The sequence below is a fragment of the Anoplopoma fimbria genome, chromosome 11 (genome assembly GCF_027596085.1).
Source record: "Anoplopoma fimbria isolate UVic2021 breed Golden Eagle Sablefish chromosome 11, Afim_UVic_2022, whole genome shotgun sequence".
Classification (NCBI taxonomy): domain Eukaryota; kingdom Metazoa; phylum Chordata; class Actinopteri; order Perciformes; family Anoplopomatidae; genus Anoplopoma; species Anoplopoma fimbria.
Window position 1 is genome coordinate 17,970,573 of NC_072459.1, and position 19,487 is coordinate 17,990,059.

Here is a 19,487-nt window from a genome sequence, read left to right on the forward strand (position 1 = left end):
ATTTACACGCACAGCTGCTCAATGACAACTGTGTCCCTGGCTGGAAGGACAGTATTAACAATGAGGACGTGTCCTTCTTGAGCCGGGGCTGAGAAATGGCCACAAAAACTGAATGACGTGTGAATGAGATGGACCTAGCTGAACAACTGTTCTAAGCTCACATACAGAGATAACTTCTGATGTTGATCTGTCATGACAAACATTTAGGTAGCCAGCCTGTCAAACACATGTTGACTTTATCGTTACAGTATAATCGTCTCTATATACCAAGTTTAAACGTGTTAATATCGTGAACGTTTCTGTTTGATCTGGCCAGAGGTCACATGACCTTTTTTACGTTGCTCTTGAATCTGTTCAGGCTGCACCCCCATCTAATGACTATCACCATGTCATCTTAGCTACTAAGCCTCAAGACAAAGTCATGTCTTTCATAGTTGTACATGTTCTATTGTCAAATACAATAATAAAGATAAGAGTATCAGCAGTAGCCTGAAGTGTGAGGGCAACTGTTTATTGATAGTAAAGAGAAGAGAGGAGGGCAGTAATACAGGGCTGTGATATCACAAATACAACAAAATAAAAGTCTTGTCACTGTGGTCTCACTATAAATCACAGGTAAACAACAACGGCTTTGAGACACCAGCTACCAACTTGTTAAGATGCAATGATTAATAAAAAATCATTATTTCCTCAACAGAATTGTATTCGTGGCACTGTGCAGAGTTGATGCTCAGAGGAAACTCTTTTACAGATAAAGGTGAGGATTAAGCATTCGTTTAACGTTCCCAGGCTAATTAAAACATTTAAAAACACAGAGATGAATAGGACTGTTTTTCTCGGCACATTAAAAATTGACATTTAGGAGACGGGAACATTCATGTTGGGAGATAAAATGTTTACACAATATTACAGAACAGTCAGCTAAAAAAATGAATAAAGAAAAATCCAAATAGTGATTTTGTTAAATCTGTTTTTTAATACCTGATGACCTCAGTATTTCTAAAATACTACGTACCAAGACTGAAAATGGCAGCGAATGATTAGCGTAGCAAACAGAAAATGGCTTGAAATGAGCACAATGTCAGACTGCATGAGGAAGTGAGACAAAATGGTAATCCAGTCAGATTAGACAAATTCAAGTTTAGATTGCTCACTGAGGCTGACACTTCCTGACTATCAGTCCCTGATATGGGTCAGCTCCAAAACCAATGGATCCTACACTCCCACTTAGTGTGACCTCACACTTTAGTACACATCCCTTTGTGCCTTCAAAGCAGATGGTTCCTGGTTCCCAGTGGTCCCCATCAGTGGTGTTTGTGCTCCATCTGGTCCCCCTTGCCATGGTTGACCTCAGTGAGCGGCTGGTGCTCCAGGCTCTGTTTGAGCACGGGGATCCAGACCAGGCCGGTGACCAGGAACATCAGACCCACAGAGAGGAACAGCGGCCCCAGCTGGTAGGGGACATTGCCCACCTGGGTGAAGGAGAGCAGGGACAAGGTTGTGCCCGATCCAAACAGCAGCGTGCCAACACTGATGGCCAAGATGGGCTTAAAGTAGAGGAGCCAGCAGGATGGAACCGGACCGCCCTGAAAGCCAGGTGACTTCCTGTCCAGGAGAGGGTTGAGAGGTGTGGAGGCCTCAGTGTCCTCACCATCCATGGTTGATATGGGGACTGATGTGGAGAGCATGGTCACACTGGGGGACACTGCAGAGACCACAGATCACAAAGTCTGATAGGTAGAAACATTCTGAATATTTTTTTATTGTCCACCAATCCCATGAAAAGACCACACCAATACTCTCTAATACCTGGTTGATGACCCGACACCTACAGAACTACCGATTTTCCCCATCAGCCTCAGCTGGACTCTGTTTATTACAAATAAGCTAATGTCAGCATGCTAACACACTAAACTAAGATGGTGATCATGGTAAACGGCATGTTAGCATGCTGACATTAGCATTTAGCCCAATGCACCGCTTTGCCAGAGCACAGAGGGTCTTAATGACCAATTTCCACGTAAAAAAAACAAAGATCGCCACAAAAGCCTGCAGCCATGTCAAAGGACAGCAGACACAAACACAGGTGAGCCAACAGGCGGTGGAGGATCTATACGTCGATGGTGAACTCTTCCACACCGACCCAAACCACTGCAGGCACTCACACTGTCCTCAGTAGAAACAGCCTGGTGTTAATAATGAAATGAATGATGGCTGAATTCCATTTAGCTGCCTCAGTTTTAGGGTCCTTGGTGTTCATGCTTTCCTACTGTCACGTTGTCATGACTTGCGGGTCCACCTCAATAAAACGGAGCCTATGGTATTGTTATTAGCAACACCTTGTTCTTTTACTACGACAGGCGGAATGTCTGCTGCTAGAGAGATGTGTGGAGCTCTACCACACAGAGGAATGAGGTCGGCTGTATAAGCTCTGCATACACACACACAGCACGTGTTAGTAGGATACATACATTGTTAGTTTTGGTGTCTTCATAGGATTTGTAGTCATTAATAAACAAATAGAATAATGGCAGGTATTTTATAATAATAGGCACTGACACTGAAACTATTCTAGTTTTGATGAAATGAGACTTTTCAGGAAAACATGCAATACGCCTGAACTTTAGCAGAGGAACTATCAGCATGCACAGCAGCAGATTCAGCATGAGCAACAACTACAACATCCTCTCAGACTGACAGGAAGAAAACACGTTGTATAGATCTATAGTGGAGTCGTCATGTGATCAGAGGCTTTGAAACAGCATCATTTCATCAGAAACATCAAATGAACATACAAGTATAAAATGACAAATGGTAAATAATCGTCTCCATCTTACCTAAAGCCTATCTGTGTGTTTCCCTGCTGGACCGCCGCTGACTGACAGACTGACTGCCCCCCCCAAACACACATCCAGGCTCACAGCATCACACTGTAAACCTACTCCACTCCGTAGTGCACCAGGATTAGTGATACTCTCATACAATACAAAATAGAAAAATAAAGCAATCATGATAATGATAAAGTGTTCACTTTTTTTTGTTAAATATTAACCTGCAAAATATTGTAATTAATAACTGAGCAGCCAGATGAAGGGGTGGAGTAATAATTATAATATTTCCATCTGAAATGCAATGAATTCTTAAATTGATGATGGAAATACTCAGGTAAAGTACAGGTACCTTAAAAGATATGGTACTTAAGTAAATGCACTTAGTAACTTTCTGAGGAAAACAGCAATTTCAAGAACCCAGGTGTAGAACAAACTTATATTAAAGTAAAGTATTATGAATAAAGTCATGAAAACACTCCAAACTCTTCTTCAAAAACACTTGAAAGAAAACAGCACAACCGGCCAACAAACGTCATTCTGAAACTCATTTTTAGAGAAAACACACAGAAGAGCCAGAAGATTCATCGTTTTGAGAACAGAAGGTATTTTCCTGAAAATTAATTTCTAAAAATGGGGATGGACTCTGGTAGTGAACCAGCTTTTAAATTAACCACTTCACCATTTTAACAAAATCTAAAAGGTAAACATTTGTTAAAATACAAGAACATTGTGGGTCCTATGATAACATATAACAGCTGCATTCACCTTCATTCCATTTCAAATAAGTGGCTTTACATTGCTCGGTGCCAACGTTCACTTGTTCAAACATTTATGTTGAATGTTGCTCAGCTCAATGCACAACTAACAGCACACTCAGTGTGTAGTTACACACATCCTGGATCTTTGAGCTATGAGATTTGGTTATCAAAGACTTGTGTCCATGACATGTTATAGACATTGTACAGTGTAAAACAAGGTGGCAGTGCTCTCTGGTGGACAAACCATTTCTAAATGATCCCACAGGTCCCTTTAGAATCGTTTAGGCTCATAAAACAGATAGGCCATCTTGCGCATGCTCTAAGGCTGTGAAAATACGGTTAACTATTCTTTAAAAGCAACTTTCAAAATAAAATTCCTTATTTTAAAAACAGACTTTTTAGAATACAATTGTTCACCAACATGTGTCCTGACAACGTTTGAATTGGTGCTTTGTGAACGCTCCGTAAAACTACAGCTTTAACATAAATGGAATATGAAAGCAGCCCCTGGACTGTGCTCTGAAAAGGAACACACTTTGTTTTCCCAATTTATAATTTTATTGTCATAGTTGTTTGCTTTAATAACATTTGAACACGCTCAAGCACACTGCCAGAACGCCACGAGAAACCAAAAACTGGGTAAAAGCAAAGGGAGACATGTACACCCAAGATAAACATTTTGGTTTCAACTGGTTAAGTTCTTTCAACCATTTATTTTGCAATTCATGTCTGAAAATCATCTTTTATATTCCAAGCAGAATCCTGGTCCACATCTGTTTACAGATATAACTTCTGCCATTTGTCATTGTCATTTGTGAAAGCAAGAAAAATAGTGGAAAAAAAATAAACCTCATGTAATGCTGAGTAGACCAGAGTAGGGAGGTGGTGGAGGTGGGCTAACCCAGAAATGGCATAGCTGAGCTCTCAATATGAGAAAGCTGACTCGTGTGGACTTCATCTTGGTGTCATTTGCTTAAAAACGGGTTCTTTTTCACATGAGTTTTTTTCTGAAGCTGTTCTTCGGCACGCAGAAGGGGGCGTGACAGGGAGGTGCCGTCGCCGCTGACAACTGTGTGGGCGTGTTATGACCGAGCTCCGCCCGTTCCTTCTCACTAGGACTCTCAGGCAGCTCCGTCCTCTTCAGTCCCGCTCAGCTACCAGCTTCAGCACCTTACCGATGGCGATGGTCTTTCCTGAGACACACAAACAGAAAAACAACCCTCACATTTGTGTCTCGGCCTCGCTCACTGATGCTCCGCGGAACTCAAATCCAGTATTTCTTTTTGTTTTACTAGTTGTTGTGGTTATTTATGCATGTAGCCGGTCACTGTGGTGACTCTGAGCAGCATGCTGGGAATGAATTACAATATAATAAGTGTCTGATCAAGTTAGTTGATCCAAATGTTAAGGTTGTTCCACTATCGGTTGGAGAAGTCATTCTGTTTTGGACGTAAATCCTAATTGAATGGTACTCATTAAGTTTGTCGGTGTAGCCTGCTCCTTTTTTCTGTGTCATAAATTAAAGTTCAGTGGGATTCTCTGAGCCAGTGGTTGTCTTTCCTAAGTCCTTATGAACTCTCCTTCACATCGCTCATTGACCTCATGACGTTTCCCATCGAGGTCAAGGACAAGTGGTTAGGAAAGGACGTCATTGGACTTCAGCTCATGTCTCCACATTGGTGCAGTCAGTAAGTCGCCTGCTCTTAGAATAATAATGTACTGACTTGCCAACAATGTAGAAAATCTGCGTTTAAACTGCTTATCATGTACCGATAGAACTTCACTGCTATGCGTGTGGGGTTTTTGAGACTGTTGAATGTTGATTCACAAAAGTTTTTTTTTGTTTTTTTTGACAGAAACCAACAAGAGGTCTCCTCCATTATCAATCACTCAGATTAGCTTGCCCCAACGCAAGTATGCTCTTACGTCATGTATAGGTAGGGATCTGTGTGGAAAGCTAAAGGAGGAAACACCCTTAGCTTTGGAGGTCCAAACATTTGACCGGTACAGCCCATGTGAGTGTGGAAACAATCAAACGTCCCCAAAAGAACCCAGACAAAGGGATACTGTATCCAAGGAATACACCGGCACAGAAGTAGGCAAGAAGCTAATTTACGCCCTTGAAGTGGTCATGAGGAATCAATACCTTGGCTCGCAGTCTAGATGTTCCTATGGAACTATTTAGCCAGAGAAGACGAGAGCAGCCTGCATTAGTTTGATAGAATAGTAATACGAGTGGTTTATGTGCGTCAACACCTTCACAGGCTGTGTCTACCCAGTGTTGCCGTATGTTGGCTAACGTTATCTTAGCTAGCGTTATCAGTTTGTTGTCAGATGATGGTCTCTGTAATCTTAAATCCGGCTGCTGTATCTATGGGGTTCAGGACGAGTGGTCCCACAACACAAGATATTTGGAGACATCACACTGGGCTCTGGGAAATTGTGATGTGTATTTTCTCACCATGTTTTGCTTTCACAATTCATAGAACAAACGTTTAATCAAAGACATAATTCGTCAATGTAATGATAATCAAATCTACCTTCGTCCCGTAAGGTGAACCGTCCCATCTGAGGAAAGTCTTTAAAGGTCTCGAGGCAAATGGTTCCTGCCGTGCGCAGACGGGCGATGCAGACCTGGTCCTGTTTGACAAATCGTGGTCGTGTCTTACTCTTGTCTCCGGTCTTCTTGTCTACCAGACAGATTAAGGCCTGCAGACAGAAGTAACAGAATATCAGCACATACACAGGTATGATACAATCATTCACCCCAAACATCCAACTGCTCTGATAAAAAGCACCACAGTACAATGTTCAGATGTCACTAGTCCCCCTCTAAAACAAATCATTATTCCATTCACTGATGGGAGACTTTCTGTAGCATCCTCATGGTTACAGGGTAACAGTGAGGTGAGAAGTAGATCTTACTGTAATTTGCACTTCTTCAATGCAGGTGTGAATGTGAAGGACTGCGTTGTAACCTGGACAGATGATGGATTTGTGTTCGATGATGACGATCTGGGAGGAAAAAGAGTTACAGTAGCTTTGAGCAGGCACATCCAAAAACAACAGACAGTCTGTCAATTTAATGAACACTCCAACTACCCTGGTTCCACTGGTGCAGTTTGCTCAAAGGTATCCAGACAGTTGTAACTGGGGAGGGATGAACCAAAACACCACCTGCCCGCTCTAGTCCTCCTGTCAGGAAACGATCCCTCAGTGTCCCCCCCCACCCACTAACTCCGTCACAGGTGATGGATGGACTACTTGGCTGCACTGAGTGCACTGCTGTCAGATCGTTACATTGCTGAGCGACAGGTAACTGTGGCGTGGAGTTGAGTGACACTGACCTGGGCGTCGAACGTGCGCCCCGAGTGGCAGAGATTCTCGGCATTACACAGGATGAAGCCCGGCAGGATCTCCTCCTCCTCAATGCCCTTGAGTCGCAGCTTGAGGTTTTCACCCGGTGAAGCGTCGTCTGTCTCCACATCATCTGACAGGAGACTCAACACCTCCACCACATGCTGCATAAGGACAGGTAGACAAACAAAGATGAACTGAGACTTAGTTTGCTTGTGCTGTTTAATAACTAAGGCATGCTTGATGTGTAGGACTAAATTGAAGGTATCTAGTGGCCTCATGTTGTCAGTAATTACATTTACACAAGTTTTCTTCATGACTACTGGCAAAGATTGGGTCAGTTTGGCACATTATATCCCTCAATACTTAAGCCATGAGGAAGATGAAGTAATCCAGCAGACACTAGTTTCAGATGAATACCATGGTGCATTGTATTTAGTTTGTAGTGGACAGATTCAGGTCCTCATCTTGACATTTTACTGTTAAGTATTGAATTCAACATAATGCATTATAAATATCCTAAGTTGAAACTCAGCTATTGTGAACGAGTTGTGCCATTGGCTGATCTTGAGCCATGTGAGGAAGGGCCGTGTCTGATGGTGTGATGTCACTTTGACAGGGGGACACTAAGCCCCCCCCCACTTATCACGCTTGATTTCATGCTGACAGAAAAGAGAGCAAGGCTTGTACGGTGATTGTAATGCTACACAGTAACAGAAAATGAACTGACACAAATGACGCATGACAAAATGTACATATCGATAAAGTCTATATATTTGAATGAAATGTTAACTGCCAGTGGAAGGCATTTGGATGTTTGAAAAAAGCAGTAGTATTAATTGTATTTTTTTTTTTCCTGGTCCATCATCTTCTTGGTTCCTTGCTAATGCAAGAAAGGGCTTGTGGGATATCTTACCCTGTTTGGCATCATGACCAGCTGCTGTGCTTTACTGATGCAGCCCGACTCCAGTTTGCCCAGAATCACGGTGCCCATGTCCTGATGAGACAGATGGATGAAGAGTGTTACAGAGCAGGTGAGTGAAGAACCACGTGTTTGCCTAATTCAATTAAAGACAGGGAATCTGTTGTCGTGTATCCGTTCTCAGGGAAGACTTTGTACAAACTTAGAAATGATGAGCAAATGTTGGATACTAGCACTGTCCACGTGCACATTAAATATTACATTACATTACATTACAGTCATTTATTATTATCTTATCTTATCTTATTTAGCAGACGCTTTTATCCAAAGCGACTTACAATCAGTAGTATATTACATGTCATTCACCCATTCACACACTGATGACAGGCTACCATGCAAGGTGCCACCATCAGACTCTAACTAACATTCATGCAACATCCAGTCCACACCGATGGCAAGCCTTCGGGAGCAACTTGGGGTTAAGTGTCTTGCCCAAGGACACATCGACTGCAGAAGCCGGGTATCGAACCACCGATCCTCTGATTGGAGAACTACCTTGCTCTCCACTACGCCACAGCCGCCCAAATATATACTCAACCCTCACGGTTTTGACCACGTTGGTTTTGGTTTGGTGTTAATTAATTGTCGGATCACTTTGTTGTACGTTGTCAATAATTAGGACAGCGGAACTTACAATATACTCAGTGTGTTCCGTTTCGGTGAGATCTTTTATGATAAATGTTTAGTTTGGTTTTGTTATGTATAAAATATAAAAAAAACATTCTAAATCCTTTGTAAACACCAATGTTTTTGAGGAAACCGTTACCCATGTCTAAACTTTTGGGATGCAGACAATATTGCAGAGAGTTGAAATGTGTTTGCCAATGCTTTGTGGCAGGTGTTTGAGACTAACAACCGTTCATGGTCTTCTTTGTAAAATGCATGAATCACGCAGGGGGTTAAAAACCTTCTTCTTACCTTGTATTTGTCTACGATGGGCAATCTGATGGGCCCGTCACTTGATCTGCTGAAAGTTGGCAGACTGTCCAAGTGTGGAATGAATGGTAACCCTCTGAAAGAACATGAAATAGGTTAGCAGTTAGTAGACATGGATGAACAGTGTTCACGGTAACCATGGGGACCACAGAGCGGTGATGAGGAGAAGAAGAAGCTGAAGGACGTACGTGTACCAGGGGCACATGTCAGTGGGCTCCTTCAGGTTGGCTCCTGTCAGTCCGGAGCATGGCATGAAGTGAATGTCTTTCTTCGGGTTGAAGCCCACCTTCTTCAAAAATGGCACTAGTTTCTCCTTACACTCCTCGTACCTGAGAGTTCAACCACAGGAGGGATGAAGAACAACTTCAAGTACGGCAGCAGCCATTTCATGTGTATGTAGAGGACATGTACTGAATCCTAGGTATCTGTGTTAACATCCTATGGCCACAAATGATTAGAACCCCTCTCAATGTAACACATGGATGCTGCATGCACATATCTGACCATATAGAAAAGACATACCAACTTTGACAACGTTAAATTATTAGACAACTGTAAATTATTTAGGGTATAGGACAAACAAGGTCAGCGACAACGAGCAATTTGATTTGTAAATCAGTTTGAGTGTAGTAACATCTGCTTCAATTTACTTATAGATATTCTACAGATGTGACCCATGAGCTGCTCTTCAGTGTTGAGGTACGAGATGAGCCGTGAGCTCAGAATGCTCTTGCTCCGTTTGAGCGTTGTGATAGACCCACCTCTCCAGGCTCCAGTTGACTGTCGGGTCGTCCATTTTATTCACCAGAACTATCAGGTGCTTGACGCCAGCTGTTTTGGCCAACATGGCGTGCTCTCGCGTCTGTCCACCCTTTTCAAAACCAGTTTCAAACTCCCCTTTCCTGGCAGAGATCACCTGGGAGTCAACACATTCATGCAGTCAGTGGTTTTTTTGTGCTACAAAAACACAAGAGTATTCCTTACCGTAGCTAACTAACATCACATAAATTATCATATCTTCAACAATATCTCTCAACATATAAAGATGTTACAGATAAAGATAAAGAAACCCATTTGCCATTTGGTTTAATAGCTATTCATGTGCTGGGAAATGTGTGGGAACCCTGCTAAAGCAAGGGGTTTACTTTATGTTATTTATGTTTAAACAACCTAACCTCCTGGCAATAAAACTAAAACTATTTGTTCAATTATTGAAAGTAAATATTCCCTTTTAATGGTTAAATGTGCCTTTGTCTCCCTTGGTTGTCAGAAGCTACGTAGTTGCAAACAAGGTTGGGTTAAGGGAGTTTGTGCTGAATTTTAGGGCTGTACCAAATAGTTTGAAGCTTTGTTAATAATATTGACAATCAAATTCTAGAACAACAATCAAATGCTGCACATTTTCTTTCCATCTATTCAAACGCAACATTTCTGCACAGGTACAGATACAAATCAGAGCATTGTGAAGTTCAAAAGTCAAAATTCATTGAGATAGATATAATCCTTTCTTCAATTCACAACACGTTTTTATCGATCAAAATATTCAGCTTCAATCTATATTTGTTGCCGTTTAGCTTTTCAAAAACATTTTCATTGTGGTCAAAAACAGTTAAATCTCCAGCTTGCCTACACAAAGGGAGGCAATCACTTATATTCACTCAAGACAGTAAATTTAATAAAACAAGACAAACTCATTTAATCTGATTATTCAAATTCAGGAATTTTTTCATTTTTTTTTTTGTGTTGATATTATGCTATCAAATATGACAGCTATTCAGAGCATTACTCGAAAACCTTAATAGAAGCTTCAAATATAAAAAATAATAATAATGAAATTCAGTTTATTCAGCCCTAGAGGATTTTAATTGCTGGACCTCTTTAGTTTCTAAAACTAGTGGGTAGACAAAGCCTACTAGTGAAGTTCTGATCTGATGTTCCACTTTAACCTCACAGTTTAACATTCTCTGAACTCACCAGAACAGCCAAGTCAGCCTGCGATGCACCTCCGATCATGTTGGGCACAAAGCTTTTGTGGCCTGGAGCGTCTAAGATGGTAAAGTGCTTTTTGTCTGTCTCAAAGTATGCCCGGCCCACTTCAACTGTCTTGCCTTTGTCCCTCTCCTCTTGGTTGGTGTCTAAAGCCCAAGACAGATACCTGGGAGACAGAGAGTTGATATTCGATTCATGATTTGGTCACAATGAAATCTGAGATGGTTTCTAAGGGGTTGGCATTTACACCAACACTGATATATCTAGCAAATCTACGCTGTTGATCTAAGCTTATATTGACCCAGCTGCTTAAACAGCCTCACATGGTTCCTGACCAGATTAACAAAATTTAAAATTAAACTTAAGTTAAAGAGTTAAATCCCACAATTATATGCAGTTGGCCAACACATTTGAATTCAGTCAGCATAGAGCATCTTACTATGTTCTGGATTCAATAAAAGTCAACAAAAGACAGCAGTGTCCCACTCACCAGGTTTCCCGGTTCTTTTCCTTGGCTTCTCTCTCGTACTTCTCTAAGGTTCTCTTGTCTACCATGCCCGTTAGATACCTGTTCAGAGGATGGGAACAACAGAGAAAGGCACAACAATGTCAAAGCCTGATTCACTCATTATAAAAAGGTGGGGAACCATTGAAGGGAGACTGCTACTCACATGATCTGTCCGCCTATGGTCGACTTGCCAGCATCTGGAGAAGAAGAATGCAGAGTGGATTTAAAAATCAGACAAAACGATGACATTACATATCATCGCTGTCAGGCTGGAACCTCGCAAGTTGGTGTTGCCTTATATGGTTAGATACTTGCATGTTTCATGATATTATCAACAATTTACCAAAAATCAAGCTAAATTGAGTAATGAGGTTTTTGACTAGAAAATGTTGATACACGTTTGGTCCATCATTGATCTCTCTAGCTGTGGGGAACGCTGTCAGATGACGGTTTACCTTCAGCTCTGACCTTCTGAGCCATGCTTCATTCAGAAGGAGGCTGGGCGGAGATATGCGGTTTTGCCTATAGTTCGATTATCCAATGAAGTTACAAGATTTAGCAACACGCTCTTCTTTTATTGGCTAAATATTCATTAAACCCACAGACAGACCTAAAAGATGACCAAAAGCATTTATTTATATAAATAAAATTAATAATAATAATAAGGAGAGGTTTCAATCCGACAGCGACAATAATAGTTCTTATAAAGAAATTATGAAAAAAAAAAGAAGACAGGTGTTCACACTAACCTACGTGACCGATGAACACGACATTGATGTGTTCCTTCTTGGGGGCATCTGGCTGTGTAGGTGGAACCTTGGGCGCTGGCGTTTCCTCTTCCTCCTCAATCATCTCCGGAGCCGTCTCCTCCGTAGTTTCTGCCACCGATGGTCCCCGGTCCTCACAAGACCCGCCTCCTGGCTCCTCCTCATTTGGCTCGGCCTCTTTCTGGTCCCACGGCTCCTCTGTGGTCATCTCCGAGTCGCCGTTTTCCACTGGAGCTGCACAGCCACAAACACAGTCCACCTTATTCAGGACCTTTTCCTGTGACAAGCTACTTCAAACAAATCAACAGGGTGAAATATAGACAGAGCACATTGTTTGCACTTCTTCATTCAGTACTACTTTTTCTAAGCATAAAAAAAGAGGTGCATATCAATAATCAGCAGCATATTTGAGTTTCCATTTGTTTCTGAGCTGTTTCTATCACAAGAGACCTTGTCTGATAAAAATGAGTCTACATCAATATTTTAGACTGATGCAAGATTCTTTTTTTTTTTTTTTTTTTTTTTTTTTTAAATACTGCAGGGTGAGCAGTAGCTACCTGCAGATGAAGGGTCCCGGTCTCCGGCCATGCTGCAGACTTGGTGCTGTTCATCTGTATTTGCTGCCCGTGCTGCAGTGACACAAAGCCAATTGAGAATTGGCAACTTTCTCTTTGATAAAACGTTTAGGCTAAAATCTGTGCTTATTCTACAATGAATGATGGTGCCAGTGTATGTGTTTTCAGGCCGTGGGCTTGTTAGGACCTTATCTTAATATTTTATTAACATAAAAACATCAGATAATGTCGTTTTTAAAAAAAAAAAAAAAAAATAAATATATATAAATATATATATATATATATATATATAATGCAAGTTAAAGGGAACAAAAGGGACTATTAGGGTTTCAACAACTAATCCATTAAAAGACATTATAAAACCAGTTAGCAATGAATTTGGTCATTGATAAGCTGGGTCTATGTTATGATGCACAAATGTGTTGTGAGGGCAGTAAACCAGCCAATACTGCAGCTTTCGAAGTTCATATTTGGAAAAAAAGGTGGAAGGAGGTAATAATGCTTCAGCAGAGAAAAGAACAGAGTATCATTACAGGTTCCAATTTAAAAACCATAACGGCCAGAAATACCTCCCGTCAGTTTTCTTTCAGTTTTGGGATATAGATATTTAGCCAGTTTAAATATAGTATCCATTTTTGTATGCAATCTTAATCCAATCAGATCTGATTCATGAATTATGTTTAGCTCCATGCATCTGTTGGCCTTCACATAGCCATTACATGGAAAGCAGCAGCATGAGCGACAGCGACCATGCCATGATTTGAGAAGAAATATGTAGAAGCATCAACAGGGAATGTGAGAAGCAGCCCCCACAGCAGAACAATAATATTTGGTCACTGATCTGCTGTCGTAGTGCTGCACTTCATAGACAGAATTTATCAAAGGGGACATACATGAAAAACCCTCAAGAGCGCTGACATTAAGCCTGATAAACGCAGAAATCGTGGTTGAAGTCTGTGTGACCAGTTGTGGTTCCTCACAAATCTATCTGAAAAACTGAGTTAAGTATTAACATGTGCACATAGACGACACTAGTAAGAATAGCCCAACAAGGCCACTTTCTGACAAAGATATGATTCCAGCTGTGCTTCTGCACTGAAGTAAACAGAAGGCTCATGATCTGACCAAACTGAGTCCAGTGAATGTCACCTATTCAATCCTGGGAAAAACACAAAGCAATAGAAATAGTTGTGAGATAATTCACATGACCGAGCATCGCCAAGACCGGGCAAAGTTAAGACTAGGTTTCAGTTTAGTTAATGCAGCCTACTTGAATTCCGTTCCAAAGACAGGTCTTAACCAAGACCGACTTAGCTGTTCAGACCAAGCTTAGTTAAGACCAGTTAATGCAACCTGCTATAGAAGATAAGCAGGGCTTAACACTAACTTTTAAAAATGGTTGCCAGGTTGGCAACCAGGAATCAGCTTTTAAAATGTAGACTTGTCACCAAGTCAAAATGTAAGAAAACCATTAATATGTCACTTACATTCAGTCAAATTAAGCACAAATGAATCTATGCGGTTAAAGATTGTGTATATTATGAGAGACCTCCTCTCTGTTACTTAAGTTGTCTCAGTCCGAAAGGTTAACAGATCGATTTAATCATTTCCAAAATCCACACCAAGTTTTTAACTAACAAAATATTCTTCTTCACACCCTAAGTGTTGGTGTTTAACCTTTCAAAAACAACATTGTCTCTACCAAAAAACTATTATATACTGGGCTATACTCCCACACACACACACACAGCACCATAAATTGCATTTAAAAGTGTTTCAATGTTCTCACTTTCTCCTGCAACGAAGTGAAAAGGGAGACATGATGTATGTTTGGTCTATTTAGAGTCAAATAGACCATAAAGCAGGATAAACTTTAGGGCGGGGCTACCTGTGTGGGGTGGGTGAAGTTCCATTGACTATAACTTCTTATTTCCAGTCTTGTTGTACACCCATTAATCGATTGGAAATACATTTACTTCTCACACAATTCCAGGAATTTAGAACATTCAGATTAGGATGCAATTTCTACTCGGCGTCCCTCTGAACTGGTTGCATACGTCTATAACTTGAAGTGATAAAGCATTGAAATAATGATGTGATTATACTCATTTTAACCACCAACACTTATTTTATCCCGATCTTACTTTATAAAGTCTTACAAGTAACAAACATCTTTAGTAAATCAACCTCACCAGGCTTCCCAACTATCAAATGCATATCATTTCTTTGAAAGAATCCACACATAATAGTACCGTAACATATTTTTTAAACTGAGTTTTAGATTAAGTACATTTTAGAAAGACCAAGGCTTTTGTACAGCAAGGGGCTGTGGTATTTTACAACCAGCCATAAGAAATTTAAAGATAAATCTTTGCATTAGATACCGGGTGAAGATTTCCAGTGGTTAAAGAAATATTTAGTTATAAAACTGTATTTGCCATTAACTATTAATTTACAATGTCTATTACAGAAACTTGCCCAATGTGTGCACAGTCAACAAGCTATATGACCCAGAAAAGGTGACCTAACCTCAACTGCTGTGGTTGTTCATGTGTAAACACATTTTATGTACGATTCATTTATCTAGGATATTTTACATTTTTCACATTCCAATCCAAATGTCTGAATATTTTTAAGAATTAAAAGTGCATTGCTCTGAGAAGTTCTACTTGAATTAGTATGCACTTTATAATATAGATATTGTTTTATTTAGTTAATGCTCATTAAATGACAATATGTTAATCAAAATTATTTCTAGTATAATATATCGCCCATTAAAAGTCCTAACGTAAATAAATAACATTCAATCAGGTCACAGGTCAACTAATCTTGAATGGTGGATTCACTGCACGCTTCTCTGAAATGTTCCTGAACAATTTGTGGCGTTATCTCCCACTGAAATATGGCCACGTCTGTTTTACGTGATAAGTAAACAAAGTTTGGCAAGAACCAGACAGCCTGAGACAAAACAAAATGACAACCTGATCCTAATCTACAACTAAACCCCCTTTCAGTTAGTTTGTGGTCTAACACTTCTCAGTTTTTAATCTATAAAAAAAAAAAAGAAAAAGGCACCAAGCGGCAGATGTAGATGCTTAGAGTCAATACTGCTAAAATACTACAGAAGGGGGGAATGGGGCTTTCAGGCAAACTAGACTTCTGTAATTGGGGTCTCCAAAACTCATGATGTAAGAGCCACCAAAGGCTTTGTAACTCCAGTCGGTTCAGCGTGGGCCTGTATGTCAGGACAATGAGGCGAGCAGTAACAGCATCTATGTGACACAAGGTACAGAGAGAATATTTCACACAAACAAAGACCCCATACATACCGGCCTTTTCGGACACCTCCATGGTGGATATCTTTTCAACAGCAACTAAAAAAAGAGAAACAACGGTTAGGTTAATGTTTTTAGTTCGTTGGAAAGGAGCCTGACCTCTTCTTGCTACAGGCTGAATTAAGTAAGAGGAAAGTGTGTGTTAAAGAGTTTTTCCTACGTTCCATATACTGTGCCTTCTGAAGCCACCTTGAGTCAAGGCCAGAGAAAAACACAAGAACCTGTTACATTTGGAGGACTACAGTTTGTCATGTCAAGCACCTCAACATGTGGAGCACAAACTTCCATTTGAGAAAAGTAAATGGGTAGTGTTTGGGACAACAGTAGAAGGTTCTGAAACCACTGATATACTGACTATAACCAACACAGTCAAATCCAAACGTTAGCCTGTGAGTGCTGCCATGTTATTACATCAGTCTGGTCCAGGTCTTAAGTATGCCTTCACGCGGGTTCCAATGACACATTTTGTTTAACTCTTGACCAGCAGTGCGTCAGAACATCCACGTCACACCAAACACTTAACATTCTCCCCCCCAAAAAAATGCTTGTCTATGACGAGCTTAGCTTCAACCATCAGATGAAGTCGGGCTGTTTCATAATGATTACATAGGTGTTTGCCAGAATGACCGCTTGATTGGTCCTCTTTACTGTTAAGAAAAAAAACGGGTTGGTTACTTAGATAAAAAAAAGACTTACACTGAGCGACACAGGCGCTCAATGGGGAAACCACACCGGCTAACCAAAAATGCTAGCTAGCTAGCTAGCTAGCGCCGGTTAGGTGTAACAAGCTAATGCCGGCTGGGTGGCGGACTTTTGTGACAGTTATCAGCAAGCTGTGAGGCCACTCTAGAGTCAAACGCCCGAGTAGCATTAACAGAGTTGATGGGTTGTAGTTAAACTCGATAAATCAGTCCTACCATCTCAATGACAGCAACACCAAAGACCCCAGCAGCTAGCTAGCGTGTCGCGCTTCAAGGCACGCGTGTCTGTGCAGCGGCTAGCGTGCTAGCAACAACCCAGCCCAGGCACCTGTTAGCAACTAGCTAACTGCTAGCTAAAGTAGCTACCCAACGTGACTATGAACTTACCGACAGAATCGAGATTTTCCGAATTTGCTTTCACGACAAAAGTCGGAACAAATTCGGCTGCGTTCACATTGGGCACAAACGGTCTCGCGTTCACATTAAGGGACGTTAATGCTGAATCAAGTTGTCCGTCGATCGTGGCCTCCACATCGTCCTCTTGATCCCATGAATCAGGGGCAGTGTCTCTCGGGTCCATCGTGGGTCTTGGTTTTTCACTAGTGTGAGATTTCAGTAACGCAGTTCTTGGTCTCCGTAAGTGTCCGCCCCAAAACCCGATGTTACGGTCGCCCCTTGGAGTAAGTGAGAGCGTCCCAACTCGAAGTGGAATGTGTGGTCTCCGCTTCAGGTGAACTAAAGCAGCCGGTTTCTAACGGTGAGACGCCAGAGAGGATATTCGACTCAGCACTCCCAGAGACAGTCCGCGTGAGCCAAGGCAGTCGACGTCAGCCGACGTGCTGCATGCGGTTGCCTCTGGGATATGAAGTCTTCTTCAAAAGCGGAAAACGTTGAAATCGAAAGACTCCTGAAGGCAAGAAAAATACATTTCCCAAAAAAACTAGCGAGAGCCAGTTTACGCCATTAGTTTATGACTTTTTCAACTGCAGATTCGATTCATTTTGTTGGAGCAAAAGAAGAGTAACACAACATACTTGACTCAACACTATAATGTGCATTGCTTTGTTTGGAAAGATCATTACATTTAGGTACAACATTTTAAATATAAAAACTAACCTCCTACATATTCTGGGTTGAGATAACTGTTTCACTGATTGTAGCAATACTAACGTTATCGATGAAAACGTTTACCTTTTCTCAAAGTAATCGGGGCAATTATGACAATAAGACAACAACTTACTAGGTTCACCATTTAATAAAAAATAAATAAAAAATTGTTTTGCAACACACCAGTTTAAATCACTGTTAATTATATGAAGGTATTCCCTTTAAATCCCTTTTTTTATTTTATCCAGTTATGCATTTCACCTTTGGGCACAATATACTTATCACAGTTTTGTAAACATACATACAAACTACATTCAGGAAATCTAAATTAATCAACCAATATATTGCTTCAATGTCCTCAGTCGACATTTATACACAACACCTTTTCCAATTTCATTATATCAGACAACTATGTCTGATATAATGAACTGGAACACATGTCCTTGAACACACAACGGGAATTATCTCAGAATATTTTGTGGATATCTCCTCAGGCATTAAAGCAGTCCAACCAGTAAACCAGAGGAAGTGGCCTGTTCATTAAAAGATGCACCTGAAGGCATTAACCTCTTGTTATTATTGTTATTATTTATTATTAGTTGTTATATGATAATGATTAGTTACTAGTCTATTTTAGATAGTATAAGCATCCCTTCCACAATATAACGCAATCCAGGAGTTACTACAAGATGTGGAAAAAATAACAGGAACATGTAATCCAAATCAAGACCAACAAGTCACACATCAAGACCAACAAGTCCCAAGTCAAGACCAACAAGTCCCCTGTCAAGTCCAACAAGTCACAAGTCAAGACCAACAAGTCCCAAGTCAACACCGACAAGTCCCAAGATAAGTCAGACAAGTCAGTATGTCAAGACCAACAAATCCCATGTCAAGTCAAACAAGTCCCAAGTCAAGAACAATAAGTCCCACATCAGGTCAAACAAGTCCCAAGTCAAGACCAACATGTCCCACGTCAGGTCCAAAGTCAAGCCCAAAAATCCTAAGTCAAGACCAACAAGTCCTACATCAAGAACAAGTCCCAAAGCAAGACCAAAAGTCCCAAGTCAAGACCAAAAGTCCCAAGTCAAGACCAACAAGTCCCAAGTCAAAACCAAAAGTCCTAAGTCAAAACCAACAAGTCACTAAAAGCAAGGCGCACAACAGATCCAACAAGTCCCAAGTCAACAATTAGTTTAGCTACATTCATACATTTTTTTTCTTTATCTTTAGGCTTGAGGAAGACATTAAGTCATTTCAAGTCAACAGGCTAAGTGAAGGTCAAAGTGAAGTTACAAGTCTCAAATTTACCTTTTTGATTTTGTATGTCTTGAGTCAAAGTCATGTGGTTCAAGTCCACACCTCTGTTAAACTGTATTATTGTTCGATCACTGTTATTTGTATGGATTTGACTGCTGTTTTATCTTCTTTTGTTGTAGTCGTAGATTTAGTTTCAGTCGTAGCAAAAGGAGATGGAGTTTCAGTCCAGCATGCTACAAGGTCTTAAAACACATTTATACACTCAGACCTTTCCATTTTGTCTGTAAATGTGTCTTTTTGTTATTTATGCCTGACAGTGTTTTTCTTTTTGGATTTGATTTATAGCCAGATATCTAGAAATTATTTCCAATTACAAATGTC

General features: G+C 40.7%; 1 protein-coding gene across 2 annotated transcripts; it reads right to left on the bottom strand.

Annotated features, from left to right (window-relative positions):
• Positions 1–4,095: 4,095 nt before the first annotated feature.
• On the bottom strand, positions 4,096–17,596 carry gspt1l (G1 to S phase transition 1, like). 2 transcript variants are annotated; one of them, XM_054606781.1, is made up of 15 exons: positions 17,127–17,596; positions 16,033–16,077; positions 12,686–12,757; positions 12,111–12,362; positions 11,525–11,558; positions 11,344–11,421; positions 10,839–11,019; positions 9,626–9,780; positions 9,053–9,193; positions 8,847–8,940; positions 7,863–7,943; positions 6,937–7,110; positions 6,515–6,604; positions 6,130–6,298; positions 4,096–4,782 (listed from the first exon to the last, which is right to left on the bottom strand). In XM_054606781.1, exons 1-15 carry the CDS (start codon positions 17,317–17,319, stop codon positions 4,730–4,732), a joined length of 1,812 nt encoding a protein of 603 aa, XP_054462756.1. In that variant the 5' UTR covers positions 17,320–17,596; the 3' UTR covers positions 4,096–4,729. The 2 variants fall into 2 exon arrangements, with proteins under 2 accessions (XP_054462756.1, XP_054462757.1); XM_054606782.1 differs by lacking the exon at positions 12,686–12,757 and having other exon boundaries at positions 4,097–4,782; positions 17,127–17,595.
• Positions 17,597–19,487: the final 1,891 nt, after the last annotated feature.

What these genes read in the sequence shown, in the direction of transcription:
- gspt1l (XM_054606781.1), bottom strand. Translation starts at nt 17,319, where the DNA reads ATGGACCCGAGAGACACTGCCCCTGATTCATGGGATCAAGAGGACGAT. An exon ending in GGAGGTGTCCGAAAAGGCCG is followed by an intron (nt 12,758 to 16,032) that starts GTATGTATGGGG and finishes GTGTCACTGCAG; the next exon opens with CACGGGCAGCAAATACAGAT. An exon ending in GTCAACTGGAGCCTGGAGAG is followed by an intron (nt 9,194 to 9,625) that starts GTGGGTCTATCA and finishes TTGAACTCTCAG; the next exon opens with GTACGAGGAGTGTAAGGAGA.